Raw genomic sequence first — 16342 nt, 5'->3', positions numbered from 1 at the left:
GTATTTAAGAATCAGAAGGCACCGGAAATACATTCCATATTGGGCGGCGAATAAGCTTTCGCAACAAATGCTAAGTCTTAGCACGGTGACCACAGGAATGGTGGGCAGTGCGTTTTAATGGTGTCACTTACATGGCAGTTTCATCGCTTAAATATATGAAACTAGTTGCAAATACTCATTGGTTGCTGAGTAATAGAAATGGTGCTGGTGTGGTAAACCACACCAGCAAGCATAAGGTCACATTGTGGAAGAGTGACCCAAAATTGTAGGTTAAGATTAGGGTTCTAGGTCTAGACCAATAGTTGGGGGTAATTAAGAGGAGGAGCAGGCATAGACGGGTGCTGGTATTATATTTGTATATTTGCGCTTTGTACCTCAGAGGTGCTAACTTTTACACTTCTATCGCTCTTCTCCAAGTCGCATTTTTCTAGTGCACATATAAGCCTCAGTGTTCTTTAATTAGCATACACCCAACTTAAATCCGTTCAACCTGTTGTAAGTGGCCTGGACTATGAGTAAACTGCCACCGGATCCCACCCAGTCGCCGTTGGCTCTGGCCCAAGACTACAACGGCGAGCACTCCCATTTGCATGCTCAAGGATCGTCTTCAAAGCCCGGATCCGTCTCAAATACTGATACCCACCGGGTGCCCACCAAAAAAAACAGGTTGAGACCCAAGTCCTATCACAATCGACAACCTCTAGCGGTGCCTGTCATAGGCGACGATGATAGCGTCAGTGAGTTCAACTCCATGTCATTATTAGACAGCGCTGCCGAGCGACAAGACTTTAATGTCATCAAAGAAGGACTCAACTTCGCCTTGGGAACCGGCGAAGGAGGAAGTCACTGGCTTCCCCATACCTCCAGCATATCTGTACCACGTTCTCCGGACGACCTGTCCCTTTTGTCTGTTGGTGATGCCAACCAGCGCGTCTCATGGAATCCTCAGCCCAAATACAAGGATACCCTTTCACCCCACAACCTACCTTCGCTAACAGTGCCGGTAAATCTTCTAGATCCTCATGATATTCCCACATCACCGATGTCCACAAAGACGTTTTTCAGTACCTCTTCGTCCAAAGACCTTGAATCGGGCCTCATTACTCCCAAGATAACCGTCCAGCATGAACTTCCTGATTCACCCGCCAAAATCACCACCTTCATCTCGCGAGTGTCCGAGCGTATTGCTGGAACAGGTCCTTCGACGTTGCCGGGGCGGAAGTCTCCGTCACTTAGAGACGATGCTAGTACGAGGTCCACCCATTCTCTTGTTTCCAGGTCTACGTCCCACCTCGAAGCGGTGGCCGACCCTGAGGATGGCTCAATCCTCCTGCGAATCTCCACCGGCGTAGACTTGAACCGGCTCTCGTACGTGGGGCCTGAACCCATTGGCGAAATCCACGAAGTCGACTCAGTTCCCCAAGATGCTCCTGCTCACGGGATACAAAATCCATTCATCGCCCATTCGCAGAGTATGGGTTTTGAGAACGTGCCCTTGTCGAACAAGTTGGGTGCCACCAGCTTCAAGGGATACTGGAAGACTGACACCAACGGCATGTATTTGTTTGGCAATAGTCTCAAGCTATTTGGTCCGGAGAACCGCGTACGCCGCCTTTGTCACCAGATGTTGAGCCAGAAAATTACAAACACATTCTTTCTCGTGTTGTTGCTTCTCCAAACCCATTTGTTGGGCTACAGACAATGGAACCCGGCTGTGCATGGGTATGTGGCAGCGGGAAATAACTGGGCCGACTACGTGCTTATAGTGATCAATGTTATCTATACTCTTGAAATGGCTGCAAAAGTGATTGCGTATGGTTTTTTTGACGACAAAGTCATGTTCAAGGAGTTGAACTTACCGTACCCACGGAACGAGATCAGAGCCATGCTCTTTCAGGGTAAATGGGCCAAAGTCATAACCGGGTACCTTTCGTTAGTACTCCAAAAGGCCCACCCCAGAAAGACCAGGTCATTCTACGACCGGCCCAAACCCACCTACGAATCCTATTCCGACTCTGCTAACGAAATCGAGTTGGAAGACCAGAGCCCTAACTACCTTCATAACAAATATGTCATGCCACTGCACCACGACGAGACCACCTTCGCAGATCAAACTGATATGTCTAGTCGACCAATTCTTGGGGATCAACGCCCTGAGTCGGAAGAAATACTATTGAAGCCGTTGAGTAAGAATGATATCGATATCTTGCAAATCAGAAGAGCTTATATCAGAAACAGTTGGCACAGAGTGGACTTCATCTCCATCCTCACGTTCTGGATATCATTGTTCTTGTCCATAGACAAATACGATGTCAAGAACCACATCATGATCTTCAGAGCCCTAAGCTGCTTGCGGATCCTCAGACTCTGCAACTTGACCACCGGTACGAGCATGATTTTGCGGTCATTAAAGTTGGCCGTACCGCAGTTGATCGATGTGAGTATCTTGATCACATGTTTTGGTATATTTTTTGGTATAATCGGTGTGCAATCGTTCAAATCTTCCTTAAGACGTTACTGTGTATGGTATAATCCCGATGACCTAAACGATACTTGGGTCAATACAAGCCAACACTGTGGGTGTTATCAATCCGCGTCGGGTACTGCTTTACCATACATTATGGCAGATGGCAAGTCTTCTAGCACCATCAAAGGATTTATGTGTCCAGTAAACTCTCGTTGCGAAACCCTTGAAAACCCCAACGAAAACACCGTAAGCTTTGATAACATTTTCAATTCTTTGGAGTTGGTGTTTGTGGTGATGAGTGCAAACACCTTCACAGACTTGATGTACCAGGCTATGGATAGTGAAGGATTGGTAGCATGCCTTTTCTTTGTATTTTGTTTGTTCATCATGACTGTGTGGTTGTTGAACGTATTTATTGCAATCATCGTTTCGTCCTTCAATCTCGCTAGAGTTGGAAATACTGATAATGAAAAGGAATGGGTAATTAGTCACCAGGAAATCATTGAAGATTTAAAGAAACGAAACATCTGGTTGGCTACTTACTATCAGTTTCAATTTATGTTTTCCATCTGTGTTGCTATCGACATAATCACTCAGTGCCTCCGTGCGTATAACGAGACAAGGTGGACAGATCACCTCCTTTACCGAATGGAAGCATCAATGACAGCATTATTTGGTGTTGAGATTCTTGTCAGGTTCTTTTTATATCTTCCTCAATGGAGACTTTTCTTCAAATTGAAACGAAACTGCATTGATTTGATCTTAGCTGTCATTACCTGCATCATAATTCTTCCACCTGTTAAAGATGGCCTTGGCCATTCCTATTATTGGCTCACGGTATTTCAGATTATGAGGTTCTACCGAATCGTCTTGTTGACAAGATTCACTAGAGATTTGTGGCTCAAGATCCTTGGAAGTTGGAAACAGTTGATGGATTTGACTGTATTCCTTTTCTTGATAACCTTTCTTACTGGAATCATATATTCTCGATTCTTTGAAGGTTCTTTAACCGAAGAACAAATTGCAGAAGGTTCTGTTCATTTCAATTTGCAGACCTTGCCCAACGCTTTTGTCAGTTTATACGTTATCACATCCACAGAAAACTGGACATCAATCCTATACCCAGTTCAAGGGTATCAGTCGTCACTATCAGCAAAGATATTTGCAGCAATATTCTTGATTGGATGGTTCTTCATCTCCAACTTTGTGATTTTGAATATTTTTATTAGTGTGATTGCCAATACGTTAGTTGTTCCTGAGGATGAAAAGAAGCGCAAGCAACTTTCCCAGTTCATCGAGAACATCACAGCCAGTATCCAAAACGTTGACAATGAAAGTAGCTCTTTGGCACGTTTCAAAAACAAGTTTTTCAAGCGGAAGGACACCCAAGAACAACTCCATATGGCAGTGGTGAAGTTGCTTTTGAGTGGGACTGTTGTCCATGAGTTTCTTGATGCACAAAAATTGGACGAACCACAGGATGATCCAGTTAGAGAGTTACCCAGTAACCGGCTCAAGAGGTTCATTAAGGTCCACCTCAATATAAAAAAGTATTTTTCTGATGATCCGTTCAAAATCAAAAAGCCTAAAAAGGGCAAGACTACGGGACTCGCTGGGTTTGACCCTACAAATTATGCAAAGACCATCTTGAATGACAGAAACAAGTTAATTGACAGGCAAAACCAGTTCTTGAGAGAAAATCCCTCGTACAACAAGGTGTTCTATGTCATGGGTCCTCGCCATAAGATTAGAAAGTTTTGCCAGCGAATTGTCACATCGAGTCACGGTGAACGTATTGATGGAGTCGAACCAAATAAGAGAGTTTCCGATATTTTTGCTATTTTTATGTTACTTTCTACCTTGGCCCTTCTTATTACTGCTTGCTACTTAACTCCTTTGATTAGAGCACAAGTGAATGCAGAGAATGGGGTATATAGTTGGACATACTGGTTGGACATCTCTTTTATCGCCATCTTCACTATCGAGTTTATTATCAGAGTGTTGGCTGACGGGTTCAGCAACACTCCAAACGCTTACATCAGGTCACCATGGAACAGGATTGATGGAACCGTGTTGATGGCATTGTGGGTTGAGATGATAGCATATATGAAGTCCAAGGGAGATTTATCGAGATTCATTAGAGGGCTCAAAGCTTTGAGAGCATTAAGGCTTTTAACCATTAGTGAAACTGCTAAGAACAATTTCCACAATACCATGTTCTCGGGGTTCAGCAAGATTGTCAATGCTGCTTTAATTTCAGTAACTTTGTTGTACCCGTTCTCTATCTGGGCGTTGAATATTTTTAACGGAAGATTGGGCTATTGTGTGGATGGAGTTTCGACTCTCGAAGACTGCTACAATGAGTACACGAATCTGGTATTCAATTGGGAGATCTTGAGCCCCAATGTTTATGCCCAACCTTTGTTACAATTTGACGATTTCTCCCATTCGTTTTCGGCTCTTTTCGAAATTACATCATTGGAAGGGTGGGTGGACTTATTATATAATGTGATGGCCAGTACCGGTGTTGGAACCGTCCCCAGCCCATTTGCAACTCCATTCAATGGGTTCTTTGTGATTTTGTTCAATTTCATTGGTATCGTATTTGTGTTGACCTTGTTCATTTCTGTGATTATTCATAACTATTCGTTGACCACAGGAAGAGCTTACATGACGGTCGACCAAAGAAGCTGGTACCAAGTGAAACAGTTTTTATTGCAAATTCGACCATCGAAGAGGATCCCCCATGAACGGCTAGGTTGGTTCAGGAAGTTTTGTTACACCATGACGGTAGAGAAGAATAAATCTTGGAATTCGGTATTAAATGTCGCCTTGTTCTTTCACATTGTTGCGTTATTGGTTGAAATGTACCCTTTACATTCGGGTTTAAGTATATTCCGGTTAATTGTTTTCCTTATCGTATCAGGCTTGTTTACATGTCATGCTTTCATGTTGCTTTTTGCAAGAGGACTTAAGTACTTCATCACAAACAAATGGTTGGTGTTCAACTTTCTTATTTCGTTTGGCGCCTTCACGACAACCATTGTGGGAACCCAGATCTCCGCTCAGAGTGCCTTTATGAACATTAACAAATTATTCTTGGTGGGTACCATGTTCTTCATGATTCCTCGAAGTGACAGACTTAGTCAGTTTTTAAAGTTTGCATCAGCAGGTTTGCCAGATATGTTTTCCTTGATGTTTACTTGGTTGGTGTTATTCCTATTATTTTCCATAGCCTTGAACCAAGTATTTGGAACAACAAAGATTGGGCCTAATGGCTCAGATAACATTAATGTCAGGACTGTTCCAAAAGCCTTAATATTGTTATTCAAATGCTCATTTGGTGAAGGATGGAACTATATCATGGATGACTTCAAAGTTGAGCCTCCTTTTTGCTATCTGGACTCTACGAGCACTAACACAGACTGTGGGAATGTGCAATATGCGTACTTTCTTTTCATTTGTTGGAACCTCATCTCCATGTATATTTTCTTGAATATGTTCGTTTCTTTGATCTTGGACAGTTTCAGTTATATCATGAACAAAGGTGATTATGGCAAATTGATTGAAAGAAATGAAATCAGAAAGTTCAAGTTGGCGTGGCAAAAATTTGATCCTGAAGGCACTGGGTTCATCCCGCCCAGAGACTTACACAAGTTTTTGAAGACTTTGGACGGTGCATTCCTGTTCCAGTTTTATGCGGGAACATTAGATATTCCTGTTTTATGCCACCGATGGTTTAAAAGAAACAATCTCAATGACCCCTACGATATCACCGTGAACTATCCAGCCATTAGCGATACGTTTGCATCTTGGGACACGGATAAAATCAGAGAGAGAAGAAAATCATACGAGACCTTTATTGAGGAGGCCATTGTCAACATGGAATTAAACCATGAACCGGGAATTTCTTTCAAAAGAGTTATTTTACAGCTACCATTATACAAAGTATTTGATATCGGTACATGCTTGAATTTGATAGACTTTCTCGATAGAAGGTTGCTTCTTCAAAAGGTACAGAAGAGACAGAACCAGAACAAGGTATACGAGACTATCACCGCATTTATTCTAAGATGGAAGTATGTGAACCTAAAGAAACATGGAATTAGTACAAGCCTCAGTACCAGCCATGTTGAAGATGTCGTAAGGAGAAGAAGTTATCTATCCGAGGATTGGTCTCCTATTCCAAGTCAATACGCTGATGATAAGTTTGAAAAGGACTTTGGGGCCTTGGAAGACAAAAGCAAATACGATAGACTTCCAATGTCTGACAGTGGTGAAGAGAATGATGATAATGATGAGTACCACAGAAGCGGTGTCTACATTCCAAAGTCGCCGTTGAATACAAACAAACAGTTCAAGAGTCCTAAGCCTCAACCCCCCAAATTGAAGATTCTGGTGATGGATCTGGATAAGCTCAAGCCGGTGGTTCCAACATTCAACTTTAAACTTGTTGAGCCAGACAGCGCAGAATCAATTAATGCAAATGATTTATCCGGCGAATCGAGTCATAGTCATGAAGTGATAGACTTGGCTGATGTGGGGGAAAATCTTCGTGATTCAGGGTGGATGGACATGCTTAAAGACTTGCACGATCCCAAGACGTAGTATAATAGAAGTATATTGAAATTTGCATAGATTAAAATAAACGTATTTAATATATTATTAGGTGCTATTTGTACAACGGTACACAAAGAGATATTCAATCGTATAGTATTTATACTTCATTCTTAATCAGTTTTCATATCATTCAAACCCAAGTCTTCGTTCTGTTCATGACTTCTCTCAAACTCTTCAATCTCCATATTTGGATCATTGTCTGGAGCATAGACATTTTGAATGTATGAAGATGCCAATGGGTCAATCATGGAAATGGTAAAACCGACTTTACCATCGATGGCATCTTGCAACCTAGCAAAGAAAGTGGTCCATCTGGTTTTGGTTTCATCGTCCATGGAATCAGAGGTCTGTTGGAAAACCCTCGAATGCAATTCTTCCTTGACTTGGGTGAGTAAACCTTCAATAGTGGTGAATCTTCCTCCCAAAGTCCCTGAAGTCAAATCCAAGTTTAATTCAGGTATCGTCATTCCACAGGTCTCAGACTTTAAGATATCTCTGGCCAAGTCCTCAGGGTCAGTGACCTTCAAGGTGATTTTCCTTCCTTTCTCAGGAATGGCACCACCAGTCTTGACTTCGTTAGATTTGTACCCACAGTTGGTGCAAACGGTGGACATGATGATGACGTCTTTGAAGTGAGGGATGTTGACGGTCTTCATGTGAGTGGCACATGGTTTGTAACATGAAGAGCAGGTGGCATGGAAGGTTTGAACTTCATTGTCCAAGTTCTCGATCTCAGTTTCATCAGAAATGAAACCAGACGATTTGACCGCCTGGTCGTCTCCTAATTCCCGGTTGGAGACGTTACTGTCGGTGGCAGCCTTCTTACTAGCAGCCTCTTCTTGTTTAGCCATCAACACATCGTCGGCAGAAATTAAACCTAAAAACACATTTTGCTCAGCCGTCCTGCTATATTCGTACATAGACCATTTGTGAGAAGGCTCATCGGGGACATATTCAACCCACGAGTTTCCTGCTGGATCGTCAATGGAGAACGTCAACGGCAAGGTGTTGGGCTCGGCGTTGATATAGCTTTTGATCTTTGCAATTACCTGGTTGATTTTTTCATATACTTCAGGCTGAATCGATTTTCTGGCCTCCTGGTCACTTTCCAAATCTTCAATCATCTCTGATAATAGCCCTTCGACATTGGTTAATTGGCCTCTCTTTGGAGGAATCTCGATATCCAACTCGTGGAACTTACATGTGGATGACTCACTTTTGACTACTTGTCTGTTGAAGTCCTTTTTGTCTTCAATCTTCAAAATATATCTCGAGCCCTTCTCAGCGATCTGGGCAGCTGGTTGGATTTCACTGTTTTTGAGGCCACAGTGGGGACACTCGAACGACATGATGATGATCTCCCTGAAGAAGGGGATCGTCGTCAATAACATTCGGGTGGTTCCATTTTCATGGCAGTTCATACACAAACTTTCTACTTCGTGGATGGGATGACCTTCGGCATCCTGATACCCTTTCTTGATATCTTGATTGACGGCTTCGGCCTGGTCACCGACGGTTCCGAACAAGTCATCGTTGGTTTCGCCGCTGCTCATAGTGCGTTGTTTCTTCTCTTCGGTGGCAGAAGGGGTTGGTTGGTCTTCAGGTCTCTTCATCGGTGGAGCCATCTCAAATTTTTTCAATGAGATGTGCGCACTGGTGATGCGATTGAGAGATGCTTCTAGAAGAAGGTATTCAATAGAGATATGATGTGTACTGAAGGTAGTGAAGGGTGTTGAAAGGTGAAGGGAGATGGGGAGAGCATGTCGTATGACTGTGTAAATTTTTAACTGGTCTGTGCTGGTATATAAGTTTTGCAGCCTCAAAGTCCGGGTGTTCGTACGGGGATTTCTGCGTGTGAGGTCAACTTTGGCAGTGGATGACACCTACCAATTACAGCCATTATATACCCCATTCTAGTCATTACTCTCGTAAATTCCTCGTCTAACACATCCACAGCTCCTTCACCACAGTTGCCATCACGAACAGACCCTGTCGTCTAGCAACAATAACACCTTTTCATTATCTCCCTAACTCGTGGCTATTGTGGATCCACAGTTTGTGCAGCATCTAGAGCCGCAAGCGGCTCTGGGCAAAACTCGCGCACATCAAAAAAACTGTGGTGGTAAAATTTCTCACATATTTATAGACGACCTACCGCCAGAGTTTTTTAGGATGGAAAGAAGCAAACGCGGTATGAACTACAAGCGTAACAAGTTCCTGACTCCAGAGCCGTCGGCAGCCGCCGTGGCAGAACGTCAGAATGAGTCGGTGTTGACCCCGTTTCTCACCAAACATATTGGTGACCTGGCCCAGCTTCCGGAAGATACATACCACAAATACTGTTATCGTCACAATCCTGACGTCCACAGAAACAAAATGTCCGAGGTCAGCAAGATGGTCAAAATTCAGCAAGATCTCGAACAGCTTGCGCCCGAAGACCAACAGGCCATAACTCATGTGTGGTCAATCTTCAGCGCTGCTCCAAATCAGTATCGCCGACTTATTCTCCAGGGAATCCTCAGCCAGTGCTGTTTCCCAACGTTGTCATTTGTGTCATCCGAGGTGAGTCTGCTTATCCGTATCGACTTCATTGCCAACTTGCCGGTGGAAATCTCCCTTAAAATCTTGTGCTACTTGGACTGTGCATCGCTTTGTAATGCGGCACAAGTGTGTAAAAAGTGGAAGAGTCTCGCGGATGATGACCGTGTGTGGCACCACATGTGTGAACAGCACATCGACCGCAAATGTCCCAGCTGTGGTTGGGGGTTGCCGTTGATGCACATGAAACGGGCCCGTGAAGAGTATGACCAATATCATAACAGAAAGAGAAAGATCGAGGAAGTAGATGATGATACCGATAAGGAGAAGAAGAAGGAAGAATCAGACAAGGAAAATGTCGCTGTTATCGACAAAGAAGTCAAGAAAAGGCCTTGGAAGTCGGTGTACTCTGAGAGATACAAGGTGGAGAAAAACTGGAGAAAGGGCCTCTACGTGTGTCGAGAGTTTGTGGGCCACAAAGACGGGATCACGTGCTTGCAGTTCAACGTCAAGTACTTGATCACGGGGTCATACGATGCTACCATCAAGATCTGGGATATCCAGACGGGTGCGTGTCTAAGGACGTTGGCAGGCCATACCAAGGGTATACGGTCATTGGTTTTTGACAACCAGAAATTAATCAGCTGTGGCTTAGACTCCACTATCAAGGTATGGAACTACCACACGGGCCAATGTGTCAGCACGTACCGGGGTCATGAGGACGCGGTAGTGTCGGTGGACTTTTCAGATAAAACCATCGTCAGCGGATCCGCCGACAATACTGTCAAAGTATGGCATGTCGACTCACGCACCTGTTATACGCTCCGAGGCCATACTGACTGGGTCAACTCGGTCAAAATCCACTCGCAGTCTCACACAGCGTTCTCGGCCTCCGATGATACCACCGTCAAGATGTGGGACTTGGAAACCCACAAATGTCTCAAGACGTTTGGTGGGGTTGAGAGCAATGGCCATGTGGGGCAGGTGCAGTGTGTGATACCCTTCACCTACAAAGACAAGTTGATCAACGACGTGGATCTCGGGAACATCAGCGATGTAGATGAAGACAACGATAACGATAACGAGATCAGTGATGGAGGGTTTGTGGAGATTGTGACAGACCCCAATGAGAAGAATTACCCCACGCACTTGCTCACGTCGTCTTTGGATAACACCATCAAGGTATGGGATGTGAAGACCGGTAAATGTATTCGGACGCAGTTTGGTCACATCGAAGGGGTGTGGTCGATTTCTGCTGATACGTTTAGAATCGTCAGTGGGGCACATGATCGGATGATTAAGGTGTGGGACTTGCAAGACGGTAAGTGTTTGCATACCTGGTGTGGGGATGCCAGCGTCAGTTGCGTGGGATTGAGCGACTCGAAGTTTGCAGCTGGCTGTGACAACGGAGTGGTGAAGCTCTTTTGTTTTGATTAGGTAAAATATGAATCCCTTGGCATAGGGATGATGTATATTATGTTAAGTATGTAATAATAGACAAGTGCAACAAAAGCTTAAAACGGGCAGTGATCGTGTGATGATACAAAATAACCTTTTTAGGCCAAACGAATCATCTGAAAAGTACCTAATACATCATGTATTCTATCATCAAACGCTAAAAACAAACTAGGTGCCGAGTAACGAAGACACCGTAAAGGTCAGCGAACTAAATTCACTTGACCCATCAAGCCCACCAGCAGGCTCAGAGGCCGAATTAGAACCCGAGCTTGAACTCGAACTAGGGTTTCCAGATTCCTTTTGATTGGAACCGGAACTTGACTTTTGGGGCTGTGACCCACCCGGAGTGAAAAAACAATAGTTATCAATAAGCTGTTGATAAGATGGAGAATTGTAATTATCGTTATCGGTGAACAAACTGGCGTTCAACGATTTCAAGTCCAAAGGGTTGGAATCGTGGGGATTCAAAAAGTTTTTGTTAGGGATCAACGTATCGGTCGAGGTGTTCGACTTCAGGGGGTTCAACACGTCACTACTAAAGGACCCGGAGCTATAGTTTGAAAGCAAAGGTGACGACAAATAAAAGTTATTCTTCACGTAGTCAGCGTCGGACTCGAGGGTCGAGAGCTTGGAGTCGGACGACCGCCGCCGCAAGTACGACGACGAGTACCGCGGCTTGAAGCCCTTGGAGTTGAGCAGCGTCAAGCTGTCTGCCGACCCGGTCCGGTTAAACACCGAGTTATCGCTGAAGTTAGTTCTGGCAACGGGGCTATTAGCCTGGGTTATTATCTTGGTCAAGTTGATCTCATAGTCACGCATCAGGTTGTTATCCCAGTAGTTTGTGTTGTTAGCAACGTACTTGATGCAAAACTTATAGTTGTTCTTCTGGAAGTGCATGTTTGCCCCGAAATTATTGAACATTTTGTTCAACTGGACCTTAAACACAAACCGATCATACCCATTGGACCGGAGCACCGTGGGGATGTCGGGCACGTAGATAGTGGGAATCTCGATAATGGTCCCCCAGTTGTCGAAGGTGTACCGCATCGTGACACTTTTTTCAAACGAAAGGTTCTTGACCGCCACATGTCCCAACAAATATTTCTTATCGATGGAGATGAACACCCGCTCCAAGAACACCGGCACGTGCCTCGATATGTTAGTATCGTAGTCCATGGGGGAGAAGTTGACGAGATCCAAGTTCCAGTCGATCAAATGCAGATGTTTGGGGTTGGGATAGGCTGTGGATCCGTTGAAAAATGAGTGCCGGCTGGACCCCAAGAGGTCGTTGACGTCTCGGGTGCGCTCGTCGGCTGGGTCATCGCCCGAGTCGAAGCTCGCATCCAGCGCCTCATCTTCCGACACGTTCAAGCTGAAGTCTGGTGATTGTAAGGTGGGCGAATTGGAAGCGGATATGGCGGCCGGCTTATCCTTTTTATTGAAGTACCGCACGTCGGAGGCATCGCCAAAGTGCACCTGCTTATAGCTAGGGGTTGTGGGTAGACTCTTGCTGACGGTGTGGTCGAAATACAGTGGGTCTTTTAAGTTGGACTTGAGGATCTCTCCACTCTTTTTACGCACCAACTTATAGCGGAAGACGTCTTCGTCTCCAAGACCTGCTTGGGATAGGGACGCATCCGGGTTGCTGTCGATGCTGGCAGTGTCGTCGTGGAGGTCAGGGACATGCTGGCTGAAGAAGCTGAAATTTCGCATATTACTTGTATCACCCGTGTTCAGGTCCTTGCCCGGGCCCAATGAATTGGTGGACTTGGTGTCACCGCCCAACACCAATTGTTTGTTGGTATCACTGTTCCGCCGGGTCTTCTGCTCGCCCACTTTGCGGTTGACCAACTCCTGGGTACGAGCGGGTTTGTGAATAAACTTTAGGGACAAAGGCTCATCGAACTTATTCATTCCTGGTTCAGATGTAGTCACCGCCGGTTACTGTGGAAGACGGTGGTGTATGTGGATGTTGCCGCGGTTGGGTGGGATGATGCTGGTGCCGATGGACTGGCTAAACTGTTATGGGTGGGGGTTCCAAAACAAAAGGGTTAACAAAGTAGAAAGTTATGTAATATCCCAAAAAAAAATTATAACGCTTGCTCCCTTTTTAAAGGTAATCGGTCTTGGAACAATTCGCAACCAAAAGAATTGAAATTATTTTAGTAAAGAAGGTGGGCGGTAATGTACCATGTATTAGTACTTGAGCTACTATGACACATGTTGAGGCTGGTGGGTCACACTGTAAGTGATGTGTAACGTGGTGTTTTTTTTCGGTTACCATCTGGACTATTCTAGATGGTGCTTGTCGCATCTACCACTAAACAATCACCTGTTGGGTTTCAATAGGGCAAATACGGGTGGGGCCTGGTCCGGGGAACTCTGGGGCTGACCGGCAGTAGGCTGGTGGTTGGCCACGGAATGACCGGACGGCCTTTAGGTGATCGGCTTCCTACACTGGCTCCTAGAGATTCGCAGCGGGGGTGGGGGCTCCTACCCGATCTCAAGCCGCTGCACCCCGTACCGCGAACCTCGAGACGAGGGTGGCGGTGCTCGCGCCGCTCATGGCGCGGTGGGTGACATTGTTGATAGAACCACCTCCCGACCCTCAAATCCGATCATTTTTTTTTTGTAATTTAAATCAGTCCACTTGGACGGAATCGCCGGCGTCACGAATTAGGGGGCTTGTTGTTTTGAAAGTGGTGCCGACAATCGACACCAACCGGTATGGCGTCACTTACCCGGTTTTGCAGTGGCATGTGGGGGGTTACCTGAAGTATGCACCATTGATGTCGTCGATGGTATTGTTGAATAAGAGAGGTGCATTTCGCAGCACAAACTGGGGCAAGGAAAGTATAATGTCTCCAGTCCCGGTTAAGGGATTGCGAAAAGGAGCTCCATTTTTTACTCAGAGGCTTATCTATTGATCCCCACCCCTCGGCTAATATGTTGAGGCGTTATGGCGCAGACAAGACGCGTCCGAACTGCTTAACTACAATATTTTTCATCAACATAATGCAGACACACACTACATCTATTCAATTAAGGCCCACGGCCATTGTTTCGGTGTTGCTCAAGTAGCTTATGCTAGAAGTAGCAATCCAAAACGCGTGTCTGGCAATCGGAACCGTCAAGGTAATTTTAGCGGTGGGGGATAGACTCAGACAGACGTAGGTCATGCACGACTTTTTGCTCTTTTTGCACCCAAGTCTACTGTTAAGTTCCAACTCTACTCACTCGAGTACTTCATTCACTGGGTTATAAATGATCCCCAGAACATCTTTCTGTCTACTTCTTCTTAAACTATTTCATATATTTCTCTACCAATCAATGCTGTAGCTTGGATTATACACGCTCCCAAACGAATAACACACCACACCTCCGTTCAAGACCTTGATCTGATTATCATGAATCACGACATTGTGACCTATCATAAGGGGGGAGTGGTTTTTCCATACCCTGTCTGGAATTCTACCATAAACCACTTTTTTGCCGCAAACAGATACCTTTACTATTATGTTATCCTGTCCCAAAATCTGGTTGTAATTTATACCACCCACAACCACCAAAGTTTCGTTATACTTGACCAATTTACAGTCCATCCGCTCAAATTCAGCGTCCTCCATAACCATTTTATGCTTGAACTCGTCATTTTCTAACCAAAACTTGAACAACTTATTACTGAACCTAGGCAGTTGTTTGTTGGTTTGACCACCAATAATATATCCCACCTGTTGGTCGACGTCAAAGTCACACCCGAAACTGGCGATCGTACTAAAGTCTATCTCTGAAGAACACTGCAATAATTTGGATGTTTGTGTTTTGTGGTTGTACAAAATCATGGACCCTTTTTGTGACTGGCCACCTATAATCAATATTCTTTCAGTATCCACAGAAACTGCAGAGTGCCTTGAAACCCCTACGGGCAAATCTTCGAGTCGGGACCACTTGGCCTCTTTGGCATTAAATCTGTACACATCCTTTAAAAACAGTCCGGGTTGGGTTCTTCCTCCAACTAGAATCCCGTCTGTGAAAGTATGGCACATTCTTCCCGAAGGAGGATCTAAAGTCTCCAACTCCTCAGAATCCTTATATGTCTTGATGGATCTTGTTTGTCCAAGGCCTCCATTGACATATATGGATCCTCCCACAACGCAACTAGCTGGGTACTTTAAATCCAAAGACTTTGTATCTGGCTTGATGTTCAATTCGACAACAGGTCTTGATTGTAATGAAACATTGGGTTGCTTGTAGACAAGCGAGTCATTGGTGGCATGCAAGACAACATAGTGCTGGCAGAAAAGTATAAACTCCTCCCACTCGTCAAAACTTTCTACCTCATCGACCTTCTGCTTGGTGGTTTCATCTATCAAATCGTTCCAATTTTCAAACAAGTTTTTGACCTCTACATGTTTGTAGTACTGTTGGAACCGGGAAATTTGGTGCTCTATGAGGGGGTACTCTTCTACACATTTCAATGAACTTCTGAGCTTGCTGAAGTGGTTTAACATTTTCGTTGCAAACGCTTCTTTGGTGCCAGCAGGAAGAATCTGTTCCAATATCAAAAAGTGACTATTGGGCACCTCGCTCGAATAGCCAATAATCTTATTAGCGTCCGTGAAATGCATATATGCCAAAGATACTTCGGCTATGAAGATGTTCACCCCGGGTTTCAACTTTTTCATCTGGTCCTTGTACACTTCGTGATTCTTCAAATCGCATCCAATCAACTTGTACTTGTCACAATTCATTAACCCCAACCCTCCGGCATCTGGTCCTACCAAGTCCTGGATCTCTTTCAGCTTGAGAATCATGTCGTGCTTGTTTTTCACCAAGTCGGGATAGTCGATATCGTAGAAGGTCATATTGTGCCCCATGCTGAGCATCTGGAATGGAAGAGGATCGTATCCACAACCTAAATTAATCACATTCACGGGTTTTTGAGGCTCTGATTCCATGATTCTGATGATCATCAGACGAATGCTTTCCATTCGGATCCAATAACCTCTGTTAATAGCTGGAGATCTTCTTTTTCCTTTTGGCACGAAATGCTTGAACCATTCGCCAGGTGGACAAACCGATTGGTATATCATTTCCACAGACCGTTTGGAGACGATGGACGAGTTGTTCGTTCCTTGGACTTGGATGTCCTCGTACTGTTTCCTTCTTCTATCTTTTTCGATCTTTCGAAGCTCCTGTGGACTAGGGCCGGTAGATTTGGGCATTGGCTAAGTTATTTTTCACGAGATGAGCATCTCG

At 44.7% G+C, this 16342-nt stretch overlaps 5 protein-coding genes across 5 annotated transcripts; 2 read left to right on the top strand and 3 right to left on the bottom strand. All coding sequences in view use genetic code 12, as the record gives it.

The window, feature by feature from the left end:
* Window positions 1–511: 511 nt before the first annotated feature.
* Window positions 512–7075, top strand: CCH1 (calcium channel protein; the record flags this gene model as incomplete). Its single annotated transcript, XM_006686410.2, has 1 exon — window positions 512–7075. One exon carries the CDS (start codon window positions 512–514, stop codon window positions 7073–7075), a length of 6564 nt encoding a protein of 2187 aa, XP_006686473.2.
* A 122-nt stretch (window positions 7076–7197) lies between these two features.
* On the bottom strand, window positions 7198–8712 carry ZPR1 (nucleolar zinc-finger protein; the record flags this gene model as incomplete). The annotated part of the gene is made up of 1 exon (XM_006686411.2): window positions 7198–8712. The coding sequence occupies one exon, from the start codon at window positions 8710–8712 to the stop codon at window positions 7198–7200; it is 1515 nt and encodes a 504-aa protein (XP_006686474.2).
* Window positions 8713–9259: 547 nt separating this feature from the next.
* Window positions 9260–11062, top strand: PSN45_003727 (uncharacterized protein; the record flags this gene model as incomplete). Its single annotated transcript, XM_066158145.1, has 1 exon — window positions 9260–11062. The coding sequence occupies one exon, from the start codon at window positions 9260–9262 to the stop codon at window positions 11060–11062; it is 1803 nt and encodes a 600-aa protein (XP_066014242.1).
* Window positions 11063–11251: 189 nt separating this feature from the next.
* On the bottom strand, window positions 11252–12997 carry PSN45_003726 (uncharacterized protein; the record flags this gene model as incomplete). Its single annotated transcript, XM_006686647.1, has 1 exon — window positions 11252–12997. The coding sequence occupies one exon, from the start codon at window positions 12995–12997 to the stop codon at window positions 11252–11254; it is 1746 nt and encodes a 581-aa protein (XP_006686710.1).
* Window positions 12998–14371: 1374 nt separating this feature from the next.
* Window positions 14372–16308, bottom strand: PPM2 (tRNA methyltransferase ppm2; the record flags this gene model as incomplete). Its single annotated transcript, XM_066158144.1, has 2 exons — window positions 14372–14377; window positions 14458–16308. The coding sequence occupies 2 exons, from the start codon at window positions 16306–16308 to the stop codon at window positions 14372–14374; spliced, it is 1857 nt and encodes a 618-aa protein (XP_066014241.1).
* Window positions 16309–16342: the final 34 nt, after the last annotated feature.

The sequence above is a fragment of the Yamadazyma tenuis genome, chromosome 5 (genome assembly GCF_029203305.1).
Source record: "Yamadazyma tenuis chromosome 5, complete sequence".
NCBI lineage: Eukaryota > Fungi > Ascomycota > Pichiomycetes > Serinales > Debaryomycetaceae > Yamadazyma > Yamadazyma tenuis.
This window is presented reverse-complemented; position numbering and strand designations above follow the sequence as displayed.